The 16888-nt window shown below is 51.8% G+C and overlaps 1 protein-coding gene across 2 annotated transcripts in view; it reads right to left on the reverse strand.

Annotated features, from left to right (window-relative positions):
- Positions 1-215: 215 nt before the first annotated feature.
- Positions 216-16888, reverse strand: part of PRR5L (proline rich 5 like) — a 39015-nt gene continuing 22342 nt past the window's right edge. The window contains exons 5-6 of one of the 2 annotated variants that reach the window (XM_008594698.1): positions 11359-11485; positions 216-682 (exon numbers count right to left, since the gene is read on the reverse strand). In XM_008594698.1, the coding sequence (XP_008592920.1) occupies positions 288-682; positions 11359-11485 (522 nt within the window). In that variant the 3' untranslated portion in view covers positions 216-287. The remainder of the gene's footprint in view (positions 683-11358; positions 11486-16888) is intronic. The other variant, XM_008594697.1, reaches the window with a different exon arrangement.

Raw genomic sequence — 16888 nt, forward strand, 5'->3', positions numbered from 1 at the left:
TCTGAGGGGAAAAGGCCCAGAGAAGAGGATCTGAGCCAGGCAGGCAAGGCTGGAAATGACAGAGTGACCAGTAGTCAATTGGGTATGTGTGGCCACAAAGAGGTGGTCACAGTCACCAAAATGAAGAGGGTTACAATAGGGGTTCCCCCAGGACATAAAGGCTAGGCCTGTACTCTAAAAGAAATAAGGAGGCATTTCCCAAAGAAGGAGTCCCTTGTGGTCCATGAGGATGGAGCTGTCTTCATCCTGGTAACAAAGCAGAGGCCGGGAAGTCCCGAGGCAGAGACTCAGCTGAGGGATGTACAGTTCAGCTCTGAGCCCCTCCGGCTGCCCCCTGCCACCTCCTCCAGTTCCTCGGGGCTGTCAGTGATGTTGGGCTCACTGGAGCACTGCCGGTGGGGCGGGGAGAAGCTGGGCGGCAGGAGTAGGCATTTGTCCTCACTGCCAGCCTCCTCTCCCAAGCCCGAGTGCATCATGGTGGCCATGGCCAGCAGGTGGATGTCCGAGTGGGCATTGGCCACTGTGTGCCGCCGGATGCTGCCACACTTCTCCAGGTAGGCCTCCCCCTCCTGCTCCGTCAACGGTGTCAGGGCCATCTCATTTAGTGGCCGGCTGACCGTAGTCATCGGGGAAGCATAGTTCTGGAGTGTCATCTTGGGCCGGACCCTGGAGTGCCGCCTGGCTGCAAGCGAAAAACCAGCAGAGGCTGTAAATAGGAATGGGGAGTGGTGGTCACTATCTAGCCAAAAGTTCCTAGTCAATGTGGGAGAAGAGCGAGGTGGTGGCCCAATCTTCAGGAACAGCTTGAAGTGCAGCCCTGCTGGAATGTAAGGGAGGAGCCCGGAGATGTCTAAAAGTTTATCTTGCACTTTGACCTGTTTACACAAGATGCTGCCCCAGACCACCCTACCCCCTATATTAGGGGGTCAGCAAAAGACTTTCCTTGACAGATAAGGGTCAAGGGAAACTCCTCTCTTTCACAGCTGCTGCCTGAGCTTCCCTGGATTTGCCCTAAGTTCTCTTTTAACTAATCTCCTCTGTGCATCTGGGCACTGGTTGGGTCAGCTTCAGGAGAAACCCAACAGATGGCATGAAAGAGGCCTCATACACCTAACTCCAGAGGAAGAGGTGACTAGGGAGTTACCTCAGCTGTCACAGCCAAGGCAGTGGGACCATACCCAAATCATACAGAAACAGGACCCCCAATGCCCCTCATCTCCCATCAGGTCAATGGTCTGAGACCTGAGTTCTGTTCAAGTCAGTTCTCCAGGACTCAGACAGCCTCTGGCACCATCAGAGATCAGGCTAGGTTCCATGGGTGGCCCCAAGGAAGCGAAAAGAAGAGGACTGGACATGAATTATTATCAAATCACTGCTTTTGAACTCTCCCCACGTTCCAGAAACAATGCTAAACTTTTGAATGCATCTTTTGATCTTAAGTCATGATACAGTATTAGCTCTCACTTTACAGATGAGAAAACTGAGTCCCCGAGGTCACACAGCTGGAATGTAGTAAAGCTGGGACTCAAGCAAGGCCAGTCTCACTCCAGACCCTGCTCCTCTGAGCTACCCAGGCAAAGCATGCCAGTAATTCTAACCGGCAAAGTACCTCAGGGAAGGACAAGCCAGGTGTGTAGGGTTCAAAGGCTCGAAGAAGCATATCCACCTGGGAACAATTAGAAAACTTGCCAGGGCAGATGCCCATTTGGACAGGGGCCTTAGGGTGGTAGAAATCCAGAAGGGGACAGGGGGTGACAGCATGCTGAGCAATGGGAACAGCCTGAGCAACTTGCCAAGACAGGAGTGCCATCAGGCCACAGCGTGGCTGGGACACAGAGTGCACGAAACAGTGCAGAGATGCCCAAGCAGGCGAAATGGGTGTGTCATGGGAGGGCCCTCAAATGCCAGATGGAAGCACCTGTGATGCACCAGACTGGACACAGTGGTCAGGGGGGTGAGGGGAGGCAGAGCAGGAAACCCCGCAGGTCATAGGACACGGCAGGGTGTGCTTCAGGAAGACTGTCCTGCAGAAGTGTGGCAGGATGGGCTGCAGCCAGAGAAGCCAGAGATGAGGAAAGCCACAGAGAAGGCTCAGACGTTATTTCCTATAAATACAAACTGCACGTGAAACAAAAATTAGTGCTAACAGAGTCAAGGTGTGAGGGGATTGGCATGGGAAGTAGAGTTGTGGGGATGGGGTGAGGAGGAGACACAAGAGGCTGACATTACACAACCAGCAAGTGAGCCGCACAGGAGGGGCAGGCACCGAGCTGTGGGGCAGAACAACGCAGGGTGGCAGGGAAGAGCCTACACCTCGTGGCACCAAGCTCGAGGAGGAGACACAAGAGGCTGACATTACACAACCAGCAAGTGAGCCGCACAGGAGGGTCAGGCACTGAGCTGTGGGGCAGAACAACGCAGGGTGGCAGGGAAGAGCCTACACCTCGTGGCACCAAGCTTGTCTCTGGCCACATGAGTCTGAGATGCCCAAGTGCCTCCACAGATGGATGTGCAATTTTGAAGCTGGGGAAAGAATTTGGATATTTTCAAAGGATATTTAAGGACATTAGAAAACGTTCACAGTATAATATTTGGTGACAAAAGCAGAATATAAACAATACTATTATATGCATTTTTGCCTTTTTAAAACAAAACTGGGTTTATACTGGGTATTGTATTCACACACACATGTATAAAAACTAGACAGGCCATATACCAAAATATAAGTAGTAGTGATCTCTCGGTAAAGATATTAACAGTAATTTTTAAATTTTCTTCTGTATCCTTATTTTAAATATATTTTCCAGATTTGATCCCATGTGCCTGTATTTCTTTTATAATGACACAAAAACATTTGGGGATAAAAAAATTGCAGAGTCTTCTAGATCTTTGTAATGGTTAGAGCCCTCAGAGTGAACGTGACCTCTCTGAAAATGAAGAGGGGTCAAGGACTAAATTATTCTCCTGTGTTCCTTTGTGCAGGGGTTGAAAATGAGAGGGGCCCCCTAAAATGACAGAAAAAGTACCAACAGCTAACACACAGGATAGCACTTAAGGCCAGCACTGTTCTGGGCATCTTGCGTGTATGAACAGTTAAATTCTCTCAGCCCAATGAGATAGGTACTATTATCATGATTGCCATTTTACATATGGAGAAACTAAAGCACGGAGGTTAAATGACTTGTCCAGTGTCACCAAGAAGAGGCAAAGCTGGGACTGGAACACAGGCAGCAGCCTCTAGAAGCCGAGTGTCTTAACTGGTAGCCCCACTGCCTCTGGGAAGGAAGGAAAGCTTAGGGGTCAGAGGGGCAGGAGAAGAACCCAAACAGCCGGGTGGCCCAAGTCCAGGGGAAGATTCCCCAGGAGGAAGCATAGTTACCAGCCACACCCCAATTCCTAGGTCCTCCCCTCTCCCCGCCTTCACAAGGACTGTGCCAGTACAGAAACATACAGAGTCTGGGCCAGAGCAGGGACCACACCAAGTCTTCGCCCCTCGGTCCCAGAGAAGTCCCCCAACCAAGCTCTTCTCGAGGCAGCCCCACCTCTTCTTCCACTTAGGCACAGAGACCGTGTCAGGAGCTGGATGAAAGTCCTGCCTGCTGAAGCCGCTCTGGCCCAGAAGAGAGCAAATCTGAAGGTGCGGCCATGCCGGAAACACATCTGCAGAGAATGGGGAATGGGCCAGATCGGTTCAAGGCCTCCTCTTCTTTTCAACATCGCTCTTGCTGCCCGAGCACAGCTTTCCCCAGCCTTCCAGCCACCCACCCCATCACTGCTTTGCACAGCATCCTTCCCTGACACCCTGAAGACCCCACAAGAAATTCACCCCCTCCTCCCAGTGGGGCATGGCGGTGCAGAAGGAGTGGTAGGTGGGGGCCTGACAGAATCAGTACCCCCACCACTCTGATGGGGCCAGGAGTTGGCCCTCTCTCTAAAGGGAAAGCAAGCAGTGCTGCCACAGACAGGCCCACGCTGCTTTAGTTTACTCTCTGCTCTTGCCAGGGACTTGGAGGGCCCCAGACACAGATGTCAGCCATTTCCAGAGCTCATGCTCCTGGACAGTGTCACCCATGTCCACCTGCAAAGCTCACAGCAGCTCCCATCATTGGGCTGGTGTGTGTGTGTGTGCATGTGTATCTGCACGTATGTGCATGCATAATAACGAGAATGAAATTCTAACCCTTAGGACTAAATCTCCAAGTCTACCGGCCTAGAACTCCAAGGGAGCTGTTAGGCAGTAACAAGAATAATTTTTCAAAACCTTTTTTTTTTTTCCAAAATGATAGCATAGAATTTGGAGTTTAGAGTGGGTTCCCATCCATGGTCTCTGTCTGAAACAGGCAGGGCTGGTCCCATTGCATAAATCAGGAAGTCCATGGATCAGCCCCAGTTCTCTTGGGTTCTAAATGGCAGTGCCCATACTTTCCCCACTACACGCTGCTATGTCTCAGGGCACTGCCGCTGCCCTCGGAAGACCCACTCCTTGAGGTAGTCCACCCTCTCAAGTCAAGTAATAGCAAACACTGCCCTCCCACCCCCTGCCACTACACCAGAGGCTGGTATTGGCCAGGAGAGCTGGGTCATCAGCCCCCATCTTTGGGGACAGCGGACAAAACGACAAGGAACAACCAAGAAGAAGGAACCTATGCCAGGCGTTGACAGAGGTTCTGTCTGAAGCACGGATGCTTGTACCCTCCAAGCCACACATTTCTATAATGTTCCCACATTCTTACAATAATCATGTCACTTTTATGATCACAAAGATCAATAACTATAAAACTGAAGTACCGGAAGAGTTCAAGGCAGCAAGGACCCCATTAAAGAACCGTCACTAAAAAAAAACACCCTTGAAAACAATTCATTTCTCTCACACTGCTATTAAAAGCAAGCACTTTAGATTACTGGTGGGAAACACGTTGTGGCCTAAACCCTGCAACCGGACTGGCAGGAGACCAGACTAGACCTATCCGGTGAGCACTTACTATGTGCAAATCTGTGTTCCAGGGACTGGGTACCTACCTGCCAGGAGACTTTTGTGAAGAGGGCACAGCCAAAGAGGCAGACAGTAGCTACATCATTTCTACTGCTGGTAGAGACTCAAATAATGTTTTATGGGAATATGACCTCTCTGTTTCGGGAAGGGGTCTCCAGAATAAAGCGGTATTAATGTTAGACTTTATAACATGGCTAAAACTTGGGACAGACAGAAAGGGCCAGGATGGGCAGTCCAGGAAGAGGAAAGACCTGGAGCAAAGGCTGGATTTAGGGAAGACACAAGGGAAATTGAGGGATAAGGATTGATTTGTGTGGTTGACACATGCAGCATCTTGGAGGAAACGAGAATTGTTTTGATGATTTCCAAGGGCTCCCACCCAATGGAATGAGCCAGGGAAAGTTGTCCTGATGGGTCCTGGAGGGTTCAGCAGGCAGCACAACCACAAGGGAGGCTGCCTGAGCTGCTGCTGAGCAGGGCTCACTGGCTGAAAGCTGGAGCCAGAGTTGGGAGGCCCACCCTGGAGCAGCGGGCCCAAGGACACCTGCCCCGTCCTTCAACAAACTCTTCTTAAGCTATTACATGCAAAACGCTGCACTAGCCACAGAGAGGAATAGAAACATAAATCTGATATTGGCCTGCAACCAGGGGCTTGAGCCCAGCACTCTCATATGTGTGCACGCATCAGGGTGGGAGGCGTGGTCTGAGGAGCAGCCACTTACTGAGTATCTGCTATGTGCTAGGTACTGTACCAGAAAGGAGGAGCTCCATCCACATGATCTTCTAACCATCTTGCAGAAGAGGAACCTGAAGTTGAGATGCTGAAAAACGTTACAGTCACAGTTGATGAAACCAGGACTCCAGCCCAGGGCAAACAGCAGAGCGCCTGCTCATGACCCACACATAGATAAATGTTAGAGCAAGGTCGGCGTGGCAAGTGTCAGGGCAGAGGTACAGACAAGAGCACCCTGGGAATTCAGGACAGGGGAAGCCATGAAGATTTCAGATGGGTCGTGCACCTCTAGGAGTGACTTACAGACTGAACCCAGACCGGCCACTTACTCACTCACAGGACAGGTCCACACTGGGTCTTGATACAATATGTTCCCTGCTCTCAAAGAGCTCACAATCTGAGGGGGAGACTGACAAATAATCAGGCCATGGCAAGGGCTAGGATGTGGTCTAGGATCTAGTGGAGCGGGGGAGGCACACACAGCCTCCCACCAGGAGTGATTCTATGGGGTGAGACCACCTCTACACAGGGCCCATAACACAGCAGGCAGCTGCTCTGTCTAGCCCTGCCCTGAGACAGGGCACATGCTTCCTCCTGCTGTCCCTGAACAAAAGGCCAGGGCCTCTGTGCTCAGCCCTCAGCAGCTCAGAGAAGTGAAGTCATTTGCTGCAGGCCACACAGCTGAGCCCCAGCCCTCGTGGTTCCCAAGGCCCCACTCGTTCCATGTTGCCTCCCTCTCCTTGCTGATGACTCATGGGAGAGGACCACAGCTCTTCCTTCTGCTTTCTGGGCAGAATGTTTTGGTTCCCAAGACTGGGTGTGGGCAGATCCGAGACCATAGGGGCCTTGCTAAGCCGCCAGACTCCAGAGCCAACCATCAGACAACTGCGTCAGCTGTGTCCCCACTGGGCCCCTTGGGAGGCCTTAAAACTGAATCCTAGGCCTGGGGCTGACAGATAGCTACCCACACTCCTGCTTCTCGTCCACTCCCCCCACCCTTTGCACCAGGGAAGGCAGGGCCCTGTCACCCAGAGAAGGGACTCTCCCACGGAGGAACTGGTTACCTCATGGGTATCCTCTGGGACCTAAAAACTGGTCCTTCCCTTGCAATGGTGCCTTTTAGCAGGGAGAGGGCTGAGTCCTGCCACCTCAACTGGCACCTGCCTCCAGGCCACCTCCACTTCCTCCTCCAGACTTTCACACAAGGTGGGGCTGGGGAGCCTCTATTCCTCCCGCCCTCCCCAGGCACCCTGCTGAGCACGGGCATTCATCCCCCTGCACAGCAGCCAGCAAGGGCAGCTCCTTTCAAACCCCCAGAGAGAAGCAAAGCCTGGATAAGGCCGTCCTTGGACCCTTTGTTAGGGACTCGGTTCCCAGGTCTTTGATCTCCCAGGCTCACCGGCCGGGTCCCACCAGTGGGTGTATCGGCCATAATGCGGCCATTGTGACCCCTGCACACCAAGCCCATTGTGGGCACCCCTCTCCAGATCAGGCACCTGTCTTTGATCTCCCAGGCTCACCGGCCGGGCCCCACCAGTGGGTGTATCGGCCATAATGTGGCCATTGTGACCCCTGCACACCAAGCCCATTGTGGGCACCCCTCTCCAGATCAGGCACCTGAAAGCACAAGAATGCCCACTTGTCATGCAGAGAAGTTACAGTATCCTGACTGAGGCAGCAGCACCAGCGCCCAGGAGGAGAAGGGTCCCCCTTTGCCCCCGCAGACACATGGAAGGAGATTTGCAGGAGGGCAGGGCTTCTGTGCGGGAGAAAGCAAGCTCTGGGGTGCAGGCTGAGGGCCCTGTAAGCAGCAATGAGATGGGGGCCAAGGCAGCAGCTTTGAACCTTTGGGTTCAGAAAAAGTGGAACGGCGCCCCTGATGAAAATGCCTTTTTTTTTTTTTTTCATTTCACTTTCCTCCACCTCATGTCCACATTCCCACTGCAGAAAGGTGACCGCGTCAGAGAGCAGGGCGCACGCAGACACATGCATGCACACACGCCCACACGCACACTCTCGCCCTCTCCGTCACGGGCCTCGATGACTCATCCTGGCTCTCTGAAGCGAGCCCGCACATCCAGGGCGTGAGGCCCGGCTGGCTGGAAGACAGACTTCCCAAGAATCCTCCGGGGGAGCCACGCATGGGAATGTGGGTGCAGTGAGGAGCTCCCCACGAATGAGCATCTTCTCTGGCTCTGGCCATCTACCTCGTGGGTGACCAGAGACCATGGTGACGACAGCACCCACACTAGCAGGCTAAGAAAGGAAGGAATGTGTGCCAAGAGCCCGGTCACTATACAATGTGATGGCCGTTTGGTAAGTGGCAGCTTTGGAGGTGATCCCCCAGCTTCCCTGAACCCTCCCGTCCTTGCTCAGACACCAAGCAAGCCATGACAAGGCCCTCCCGTGGGCAAAGTGATTTCTCATGCCCAGCTCAACCCCTAGTTTTTACTTCAGCTAGTCATCTCAGTGCCTTCTCCCATAGGTGGAATAAACATTATTATCCCCATTTTACTGAGGGGCAGACTGAGCCCCAGAGTCCACTCCTTATCTGGAAAGGGGTGTCCTCAGTAAGGAAAGGCACCATTGTGACCACTTTAGCCTTTAGAATCTAGAGGTCTGGGATGAAACCTCTTTCCTGGGATACCTGTTGGGCTAAGAAACAGGAGGGAAGGACCTCCTCCTCAGCTGTCTCTTAATGAGGTCACCTTTTAAATGCTGTCAGTGGTGGTGTAGGGCAATGGTAGGACACATGGGGCAGCTGGTAAAGTGCAAACGGCTTGAGGCTCTGGAATCCAGGATCCAACAGCCAAGTAACCTTAATCCTCATCTGCCTCACCTGTGAAATGGGGACAGCAGTGCTAACTCCATGGCAGGGTATCCAGCCCACCCAGCACAGTGCCCAGAACATGATCTGTGTCCAGTGGCTTCCCCTGCCTTATGCTACTTGGCTACTCAGAAGCTCTTTCAGTTCCTCAAATGCTCTAACCTCTTGATCACCCCCTGCCCTCCAAATCCTCCCAAAGTTCCTTCCCTTTGATTGGGGATAGTCTTCCTTCCCTGTTTACTCAACTAACTCATATTCATCGTACAAGTCCCATCCCATCACAGACATCACTTCCTCCAGGAAGCCTTCTCTGACTTCCTGGCCCAAGAGCGGTCCCCCTACCATGGGCTCCGTGACCCCTGTACACACTCCCTCAGAGCATTTGTAGACCTATGAGTCACTGCCTTGTCTGTGACTTCCTCACTGGACTGTGTGCACTCAGAGGGCAGGGCTGGGTTGGTTGTGTTCATGGATATATCTCCAGCATCTCACGGGCTGCCTGGCACATATGCTAAAATAATAATACAAAAATTAATCAAAAGAAGATAATGTCCTTCCTTCCCTGCCCCAATGAGACAACTCTCCAAAGATTAGCCTTGGTAGAAGAATAAAAACTCAGGTCTTTGCTTTAATAATTTGACAAAAGTGTGTATTATTCTTTTAGCTGTAAAGCTAAAGGGATGCCCCTATAGAGTCTTTACTAACAAACTTCCAAATCGACTCTGTTCCTGGTGTGGGAGACTAGAATATGCCAGCCCCAAATATGCCTCTTGGGCATGAGGATTGTTGAGCTGAAGGCAATTAAGCAGCAGATACAGGAAACCTCTCTGTTCTCCCTCTATTTGTTAAAAGCAGGACATAAATTTACAAAGACGAAAGGTATCCCACTCTCCTTCTACCAGGGAGGGTTAAACACTGAAGACAGCTCTAGACTCTTGTCTGCTAGAGGTGGTCCCAGAGGAATCTTTATTAACAAGCTTCACTAACTAGCCTTTATCTGTCCCTCATTTGCCTTCTCACAAGGCGCCACCCCTAGAGACTGTTTTCCCTCTGTCTTGTCACTGCTCTGAAAATGCACTGTTCTTTGCTGGAGATGCTCTATCAGCTGCCATTCAGAGCCACCTCTTGAGAACTACTTGTTCCCCGGGTGTGTCCCATGTATGTACAAAATACACATGTTAATAAACTTACTTATTCTTCTCTCGAATCTGTTACATGCATCTATTCCAACTAAGGGCTTATGAGGGTTGAAGAAAAACTATTTTTCTTTCCCTAAACTGGCCCAGATGATGGTGGAGTCCTCTGCCATGGCCCAGTTATGCATCCTGCTGGCATCCTGACGTCTCTCTGGATCCCCCTGTTCCCCCAAACTCGGTGAGCCAAGCCAGTAGCAGGAAGGCGGGTTCCAGGGAGACCACAGCAATACGGTCCCTGGCTCAGGGCTGGAGAGGGCAGGAGACTGTTTTCCTTCAGTGTCATTTCAGCTGTGGCTCATTCCAGCTCCGTGAGTAGAGGGAGTGAGTGAGCAGGGAGGAGGGAGCCCTGCAGGCAGCAGGCTGGGGCCAGTGCTCCAATCCACGGTGGCTGTGGTCAAGTTGGTGCCTCCAGAAAAACACAACCAAGGCCATGAAAACTGCCAGCCGGCCCTGCCTTTTTCTGTGGAAGAGAGGCCCAGGAAGGAGCGGGGACCTCTCTGGAAGCGGCTCCTTTCCCTCTTTCTCTGAGGCTCAGCTGCAACTCCATTAAAGCGAGAAGAGGGGGGCAAGGGGTTCCAATTCAGGTCATCTGTTTCCACGCTGCACCTCTCTGTGGGTGCTGGCCACCCTGGCCTTGGGTACAGTTGCCTGCCATCCGCTTGACAAATATTTTTTTGAGTGTCCACTATCTGTCAGGCACTATTCCTGGCATAGAACATGAACACGCAATTCCTGCATTTTGAGGGCCCACATTTCAGACAGTAACTGAGGAATGTCTTTTATTATAAATCTTATTATATAGCTATTTCTACCAAGATTGTGGTCTCACTGAGAGCTATTACGAATTATATTCTATAGCTATCTCTATCCAGACCATCGAGACTGTGGTCTCATGGAGAGAAGGAACAGATCTGATTCATCTCTAGATTCTCCAAGGTGCCTAGTACAGAGCCTGACACTCAGGCAGCCTGATTTTACCTTTACAGCCACCAAAAAAAGGCCCCAACAGGATTTGTCTCCCAATCCAGTAGCCCCTTTCCTTGCTGGTACCTTCAGAAATAGAGTGGGGAACAGCAGCTCGATAACATCTGGCCACACGCCCAACACGTTGGCCTCACATGGCCCCAACAGGATTTGTCCCCCAATCCAGTAGCCCCTTTCCTTGCTGGTACCTTCAGAGATAGAGTGGGGAACAGCAGCTCGATAACATCTGGCCACACGCCCAACACGTTGGCCTCACATTTTGAGCTGCTTTCAAAGGGAAATCCATCATGGGCAGTTCTTCTAGTCGAGCTGAGGGGAGGGTGTAATAAGGCAGTTTCTGGTATCAAATATAGAAAAATTAATGTCCCAGGCACACAAAAAAGATCAAAGCCACTGATCAAAGATGTGGATCAGACAAGCACCACTGCAGAGGCACGACATCAGTCTTTTGGGAAGACTCACCGAGGGGGAGGAGGTTACTCAACACGGGCCATCAGTGTGAGTGATTAATATGCACAGATGTGCACAGTCCCACATCAGAAGCAAAGGGCTCAGCACGTGATCAGTGCTCAGTGAAACATAACTGGGATCATTATCCTGGCAACTTGAGAGCCGCACCCCTTACCCAGCGTGTACGTGGGGCCTGAGAAGCCACGGTCCCCGCTGATGCCGAGGAAAGGAGAAACCACTTGCTTCACCAGCTCCTCCAGCTGCAAATAACCCTCACTCGGGCCTGTGGGCTCGTGAACACTCTGGAAACGAACATCCAAGATAGACAGACGTCAGTGGAAGTCACCGCAGCCAGCAGGCACGCACTCAGTCAACACACCCTGACTGTCCTTCTGCACTGTATAGGGCAGTGTTGCCGGATACTTAGAGTAAGGACACTGAGGCCTGACACCCTCCCTAATCACCTGTCAAGGGTCACAAGGATTAGATCTGTACATGGTTAGTAAGTACCATGGCAGCCTTTCCTACCAGGCCCTACCAATCAGCATGGGTGGGACTGTCCCCAGCTCTGGGTTGAGGTCTGACTGGTCCCAATGACAATAATCTCACCACCACTGTCATAGTGACCAGTTCACACTAGGCATGAGGGCACTTCATATAAACACTTTACATAAGTACTCCATGTGTATTAATGCATGGAGGCCTCCCAACAACCCAGGGAGGAAGACGCTCTCATTATCCCCTCTCTGTGGATGAGGAAGTAAAGACCCAGGGATCTTAAGTAACTTGCCCAGGAAAACACAGCCAATCAATGGCAAAAACCCTGGACTGGAACCCAGGCTCCAAGCCCATCTCACTGCCAGCTGGTCCCAATGGCAATAATCCCACCTCCACTGTCATAGTGACCAGTTTACACTAGGCATGAGGGCACTTCATATAAACACTTTACATAAGTACTCCATGTGTATTAATGCATGGAGGCCTCCCAACAACCCAGGGAGGAAGATGCTCTCATTATCCCCTCTCTGTGGATGAGGAAGTAAAGACCCAGGGATCTTAAGTAACTTGNGCAAATAACCCTCACTCGGGCCTGTGGGCTCGTGAACACTCTGGAAACGAACATCCAAGATAGACAGACGTCAGTGGAAGTCACCGCAGCCAGCAGGCACGCACTCAGTCAACACACCCTGACTGTCCTTCTGCACTGTATAGGGCAGTGTTGCCGGATACTTAGAGTAAGGACACTGAGGCCTGACACCCTCCCTAATCACCTGTCAAGGGTCACAAGGATTAGATCTGTACATGGTTAGTAAGTACCATGGCAGCCTTTCCTACCAGGCCCTACCAATCAGCATGGGTGGGACTGTCCCCAGCTCTGGGTTGAGGTCTGGCTGGTCCCAATGGCAATAATCCCACCTCCACTGTCATAGTGACCAGTTTACACTAGGCATGAGGGCACTTCATATAAACACTTTACATAAGTACTCCATGTGTATTAATGCATGGAGGCCTCCCAACAACCCAGGGAGGAAGATGCTCTCATTATCCCCTCTCTGTGGATGAGGAAGTAAAGACCCAGGGATCTTAAGTAACTTGCCCAGGAAAACACAGCCAATCAATGGCAAAAACCCTGGACTGGAACCCAGGCTCCAAGCCCATCTCACTGCCACTTGTTAACAGACTAGAAAAGAGGGAAAAGTATGGAAAAGTCCAGAACAGTAGAAGAAAGGGAGTCATTCTGGAATCAGGCATGCTTCTAGCACCAAGATGAAGAGACAGTTCAAAAGCCCAGCATGACAGAAGCACCCAGAGCTAAGCCCCAAGTAGACACCAACTAAAACTCATAACCACACAGTCAAAACCAAAAAGGAGCCAGTAACCAAAGTTTTCTAGAAAACCAGCAGACTGCTTGGGAATTCAGTTTCTTGCAAGAAAGGACTTGAAGGCATGCTCTCATGTCGAGGGCTGCAAGGAAGCAGAGACCACCTGGCAAGGGACAGGGGCCTAAACAGGAAAGAAACAAGGCTGCCTGGGGCTGTGTTCAGTCCAAGGAATTGTCAAATCCTCAGAATAGAATAGGTTTTGAATTGCTTTCACTTAAAATCTCTCCATTGCACCAAGGTGTTTTGGGGACTGGAGAGGGAAATGGTCAGGCAGCACAGTGGGAAGGGATGACGCCCTGCAGGTTGGGGGAGATGTCAGCTCCTGAGGAAACAGGATCTTCCTTGGCCCCTTCTCAGCAACATCTCACTGAGACGGGTGTGGTTGGTGGCGAAGAGGACAAGGGGACAGCTTAAGGAAACTAGAGCAGCTGGGGATGGGGCTCTGGGACAGAAGATTTGGAGGTTGGGACAGAAAAGGGGTCAGAAGGAAAGAGATGGAGAGAAAGAGCGGGCCCAGTACCCACAGCACAGCTTCTCTTCAGGCTGCCTGGCACCTGAGGCCACCACAGTAGAAAGCATGGCACTTCACACTTCCTTCAGTTCACTCAGGCTCAGCAGCAGCATCAGGAAAGTCAGCAGTGGAAATAAAGCGCCACCCGTGTAGGAAGACACGCACACACCTGCCCCAACTGGAAGGGAATCCTCAAGGCAACTGAAGGAAAAGGGGAGCCTTATTCACACTCCCCAAGAACCACACCAGGCCTCAAAAGCAGGGCAGTTTCAGCCACAAAACCACCTTGACGGGGTTTCAAAACCCAGGAAACTTTTTTTTTTCATTTCTTTCTATCCTTGATAGTTCTCATCTGGCTTCTCCTCCAAGCCTTCCCCCTCCCCCCCTTATAATTCATAAGCACTAAACGAGGAGAGATGATGGAAAAAAGAAGAAAGGTGCAAAAGGTGGCAAGAAGACAGACGAGGAACACGTGATTTGGAGCTGGATGGGTCTCTCCCGGGAAAGCCGCTGCTGGAACCGTGGTTCGCACAGCATCCTCAGCCCCGGGCCTGGCTGCGGAATTAGTGTGGCCACTGCAAAATGAAAATGCAGGTCCCCTTCCTCGAGCATCATTAGGAATTATTAAGACAGGGACAGGAGACAGTTGATCCAAGCACTGGGCCCTCTGAGCATACATCACATACCCTGCCTGGCTGGCAGGGCCCTGCAGACACATCGTTCTCAGGATGGTCTCATGACCTGTCTGCCCCAGCCAGGAGGAACCAGATCTTCACCCAGGTCAGAATCTCTGGTTCAGCCTCTCGCTGGGACAGGCCCACAGTAGGAGAGTTTGAGCCCCTTGTGTATTTGGGACGGGGTGGGGAGGGTTGATTCAGGGACATTTTGGAAAAGCAATGGAAAAGGGAGAGACAAAGGCCTGAGAAAGGGCTCTTGTCTCTGTACCAGAGTCAAATAATTCCGAAAAAAATAACCCCAGGTCTCACGGCACTGTGGAAAGTGGGGGTCCAGGGAGAGAATGTTCAATTCTGAGTATAGGGGCCTAAATTTCCTGCAGCAGGAACGGCCCTGGGGCAGTACCACCTGGAAGTTCCATTCAGACCTGGAGGCTCCTGTCTCTGCTGCTCAAGGACTTGGGCTGGGGAACGACCTGCACTGGTCACTGTCACACTCTCAGCCCAGGCTCCAGATCTCCCGAGTGAGGAAGAGCATGGCCAAGGGAACTAATCCCAGGAGGCCCTCAGGGAGATGAGACCAAATGCTCCACACTAAAGCAGGACCATCTGAGAAGCTTCGAGGCATTTCCAAGTACCCTGGGTGACTGCAGGAGGGACAGCTGTGCAGTGAAAGCGAGAAAGCGAGTGGAAGGTAGAAAGGACAAGGGCTGAGGAATGGGGGACAGATCCAGCTCTCTTACAGATTAGTATGTGACCTTGAGCTAGTTAGCTAGCTTCTCCGAACCTCCATCACAGATGTCAAATGGGAGAAATGGCGGCACAGAGGAGGGACAGTTTCCTCGCCCAGTTTCAGAAATTTGCCACGACCACGAACCTTCTCTGACTGTACGTCCCTCTGCCAAGAGAAGAAACCCTGCACATGGTCACCAACATGGGACTTGAGGCCAGGGACCTGGCATCAGTCCTACTCAGGCTCTTCCTAGCTGATGCCATCATTCGCTGAACACAGTTTAATTAACACCTACTGTGTGCCAGAGACCGTGCTGGGTGCTGAGGGCACAAGAGCGAGGAGAAAACATAAGGTCAGTCCTACTCAGGCTCTTCCTAGCTGATGCCATCATTCGCTGAACACAGTTTAATTAACCCCTACTGTGTGCCAGAGACCGTGCTGGGTGCTGAGGGCACAAGAGCGAGGAGAAAACATAAGGACCTGCCTTGACCAGAAGGAGGCTTGTGGGCCTCGGAGGACAGAGTGTTCCAAGCAGAGGGAGCAGCGAGCACAAAGACCCTGCTGCGGCGGGGAGAAGCCAAGGAGGCCAGGTCCCAGCCAGGCTGGAGAGGATCGGGGTACACACGTGGGCTGTTTTCCCAAGGTCAACAGGAGCAGCTGAAGGCTGTGAAGGGGCCCCATGGAGAGCAAATCAGGGTGGGGGCCAAGGCGGGTGAAGGCAGACTTCCCTGCGCAAGCAGTCTAGCCCGTCTTTAGGGGCTTCAGGGCAACGATGACAGCTTTCTCATGGTTACTGGGTTGTCTGGCACAGGGCCCGGAATGTTGGAATGTGGCAGATGTTTCTCATGACAGAGACAGGCCCTCCAGTTCCAGCATCAAGAGGTGAGAGCTTTCACCTGCAGGACTGGGTCAATTCTCCTTCCACCAAAACAAAGCAAACCACCACCAAAACAAAGGAATCACTTCTCATCCCCAAAATATACTATGTGGAAGTGAGAGGGTGGAAGCCCAACGATCCTAATTTTCCTACCAGAACCCCAACGGGCTCATTTTCTAGACTCCTTATTCAGGATCCGAGCTCTCCTTTAGGCTTCTCAGGCTGCACACACATTTTTCTATCTCCTCTTTCTCCTTCCCCACATAAAAATACTTGACCTGGCATTTCAGCCAGTTACACCCACCCTCATCCTGTTAGGCAACTTTTCCTCGTCTCTGAGTACAGGAAAAGGGGAGAAGGCCCAGAAGGACAGCCTGGCTCAGAGAAGCTAAACAGAAGAGCAGCTGGGTCAGGGGCCCCAGTGCCTGACGTCCACCCCTGCTGTGAGGGCAGCATGGGGTCACCACTAGCCAGATCAAGGAGGAAGCTGTCTTCCCGGAGGAAGGGCTCAGAGCTGATGCTCTGAACTGGTTACAGAGGTCACTTCTTACGTCCGTCCCTAGCCCACAAGTCCTCTTCTTTGAGAATTGTGTGTCCCCCCCCACCATAGGAATAGACTCACCAAGGCCGTTTCTGCGCTACTTGATCTTGCTCAAGGTCACAGATGATTAGGCAAAGCGGGGGTCATCCAGGGCAAGCCGGAACAATGCAATTGTTCCAGCTTGTGGGGAGGAAGCAGAGTGTGCGTAGGTCTGAATCTTACTAGTGCTCACTAGCGGAGAGACCTCTGATAGAGTTTGGATGTGTTGTCCTCGCCAAAACCCATGTGGAAATCTGATCCCCAATGAGGATCAGTGTTGGAAGCTGAGTCATGGGGGTGGATCCCTCATGAACGGATTAATGCTCGCCCTGGGGGAGGGGGGTCTGAGTGAAATCTCACTCTATTAGTTCCCATGACAGCTGGTTGTTTAAAAGACCCTGGCACCTCCTCTCTCTCTCTTGCTTCCTCTCGCTACATGATCTGCTT

The sequence above is a fragment of the Galeopterus variegatus genome, unplaced genomic scaffold, assembly GCF_000696425.1.
Source record: "Galeopterus variegatus unplaced genomic scaffold, G_variegatus-3.0.2 Scaffold11296, whole genome shotgun sequence".
In the NCBI taxonomy this organism is placed as follows: domain Eukaryota; kingdom Metazoa; phylum Chordata; class Mammalia; order Dermoptera; family Cynocephalidae; genus Galeopterus; species Galeopterus variegatus.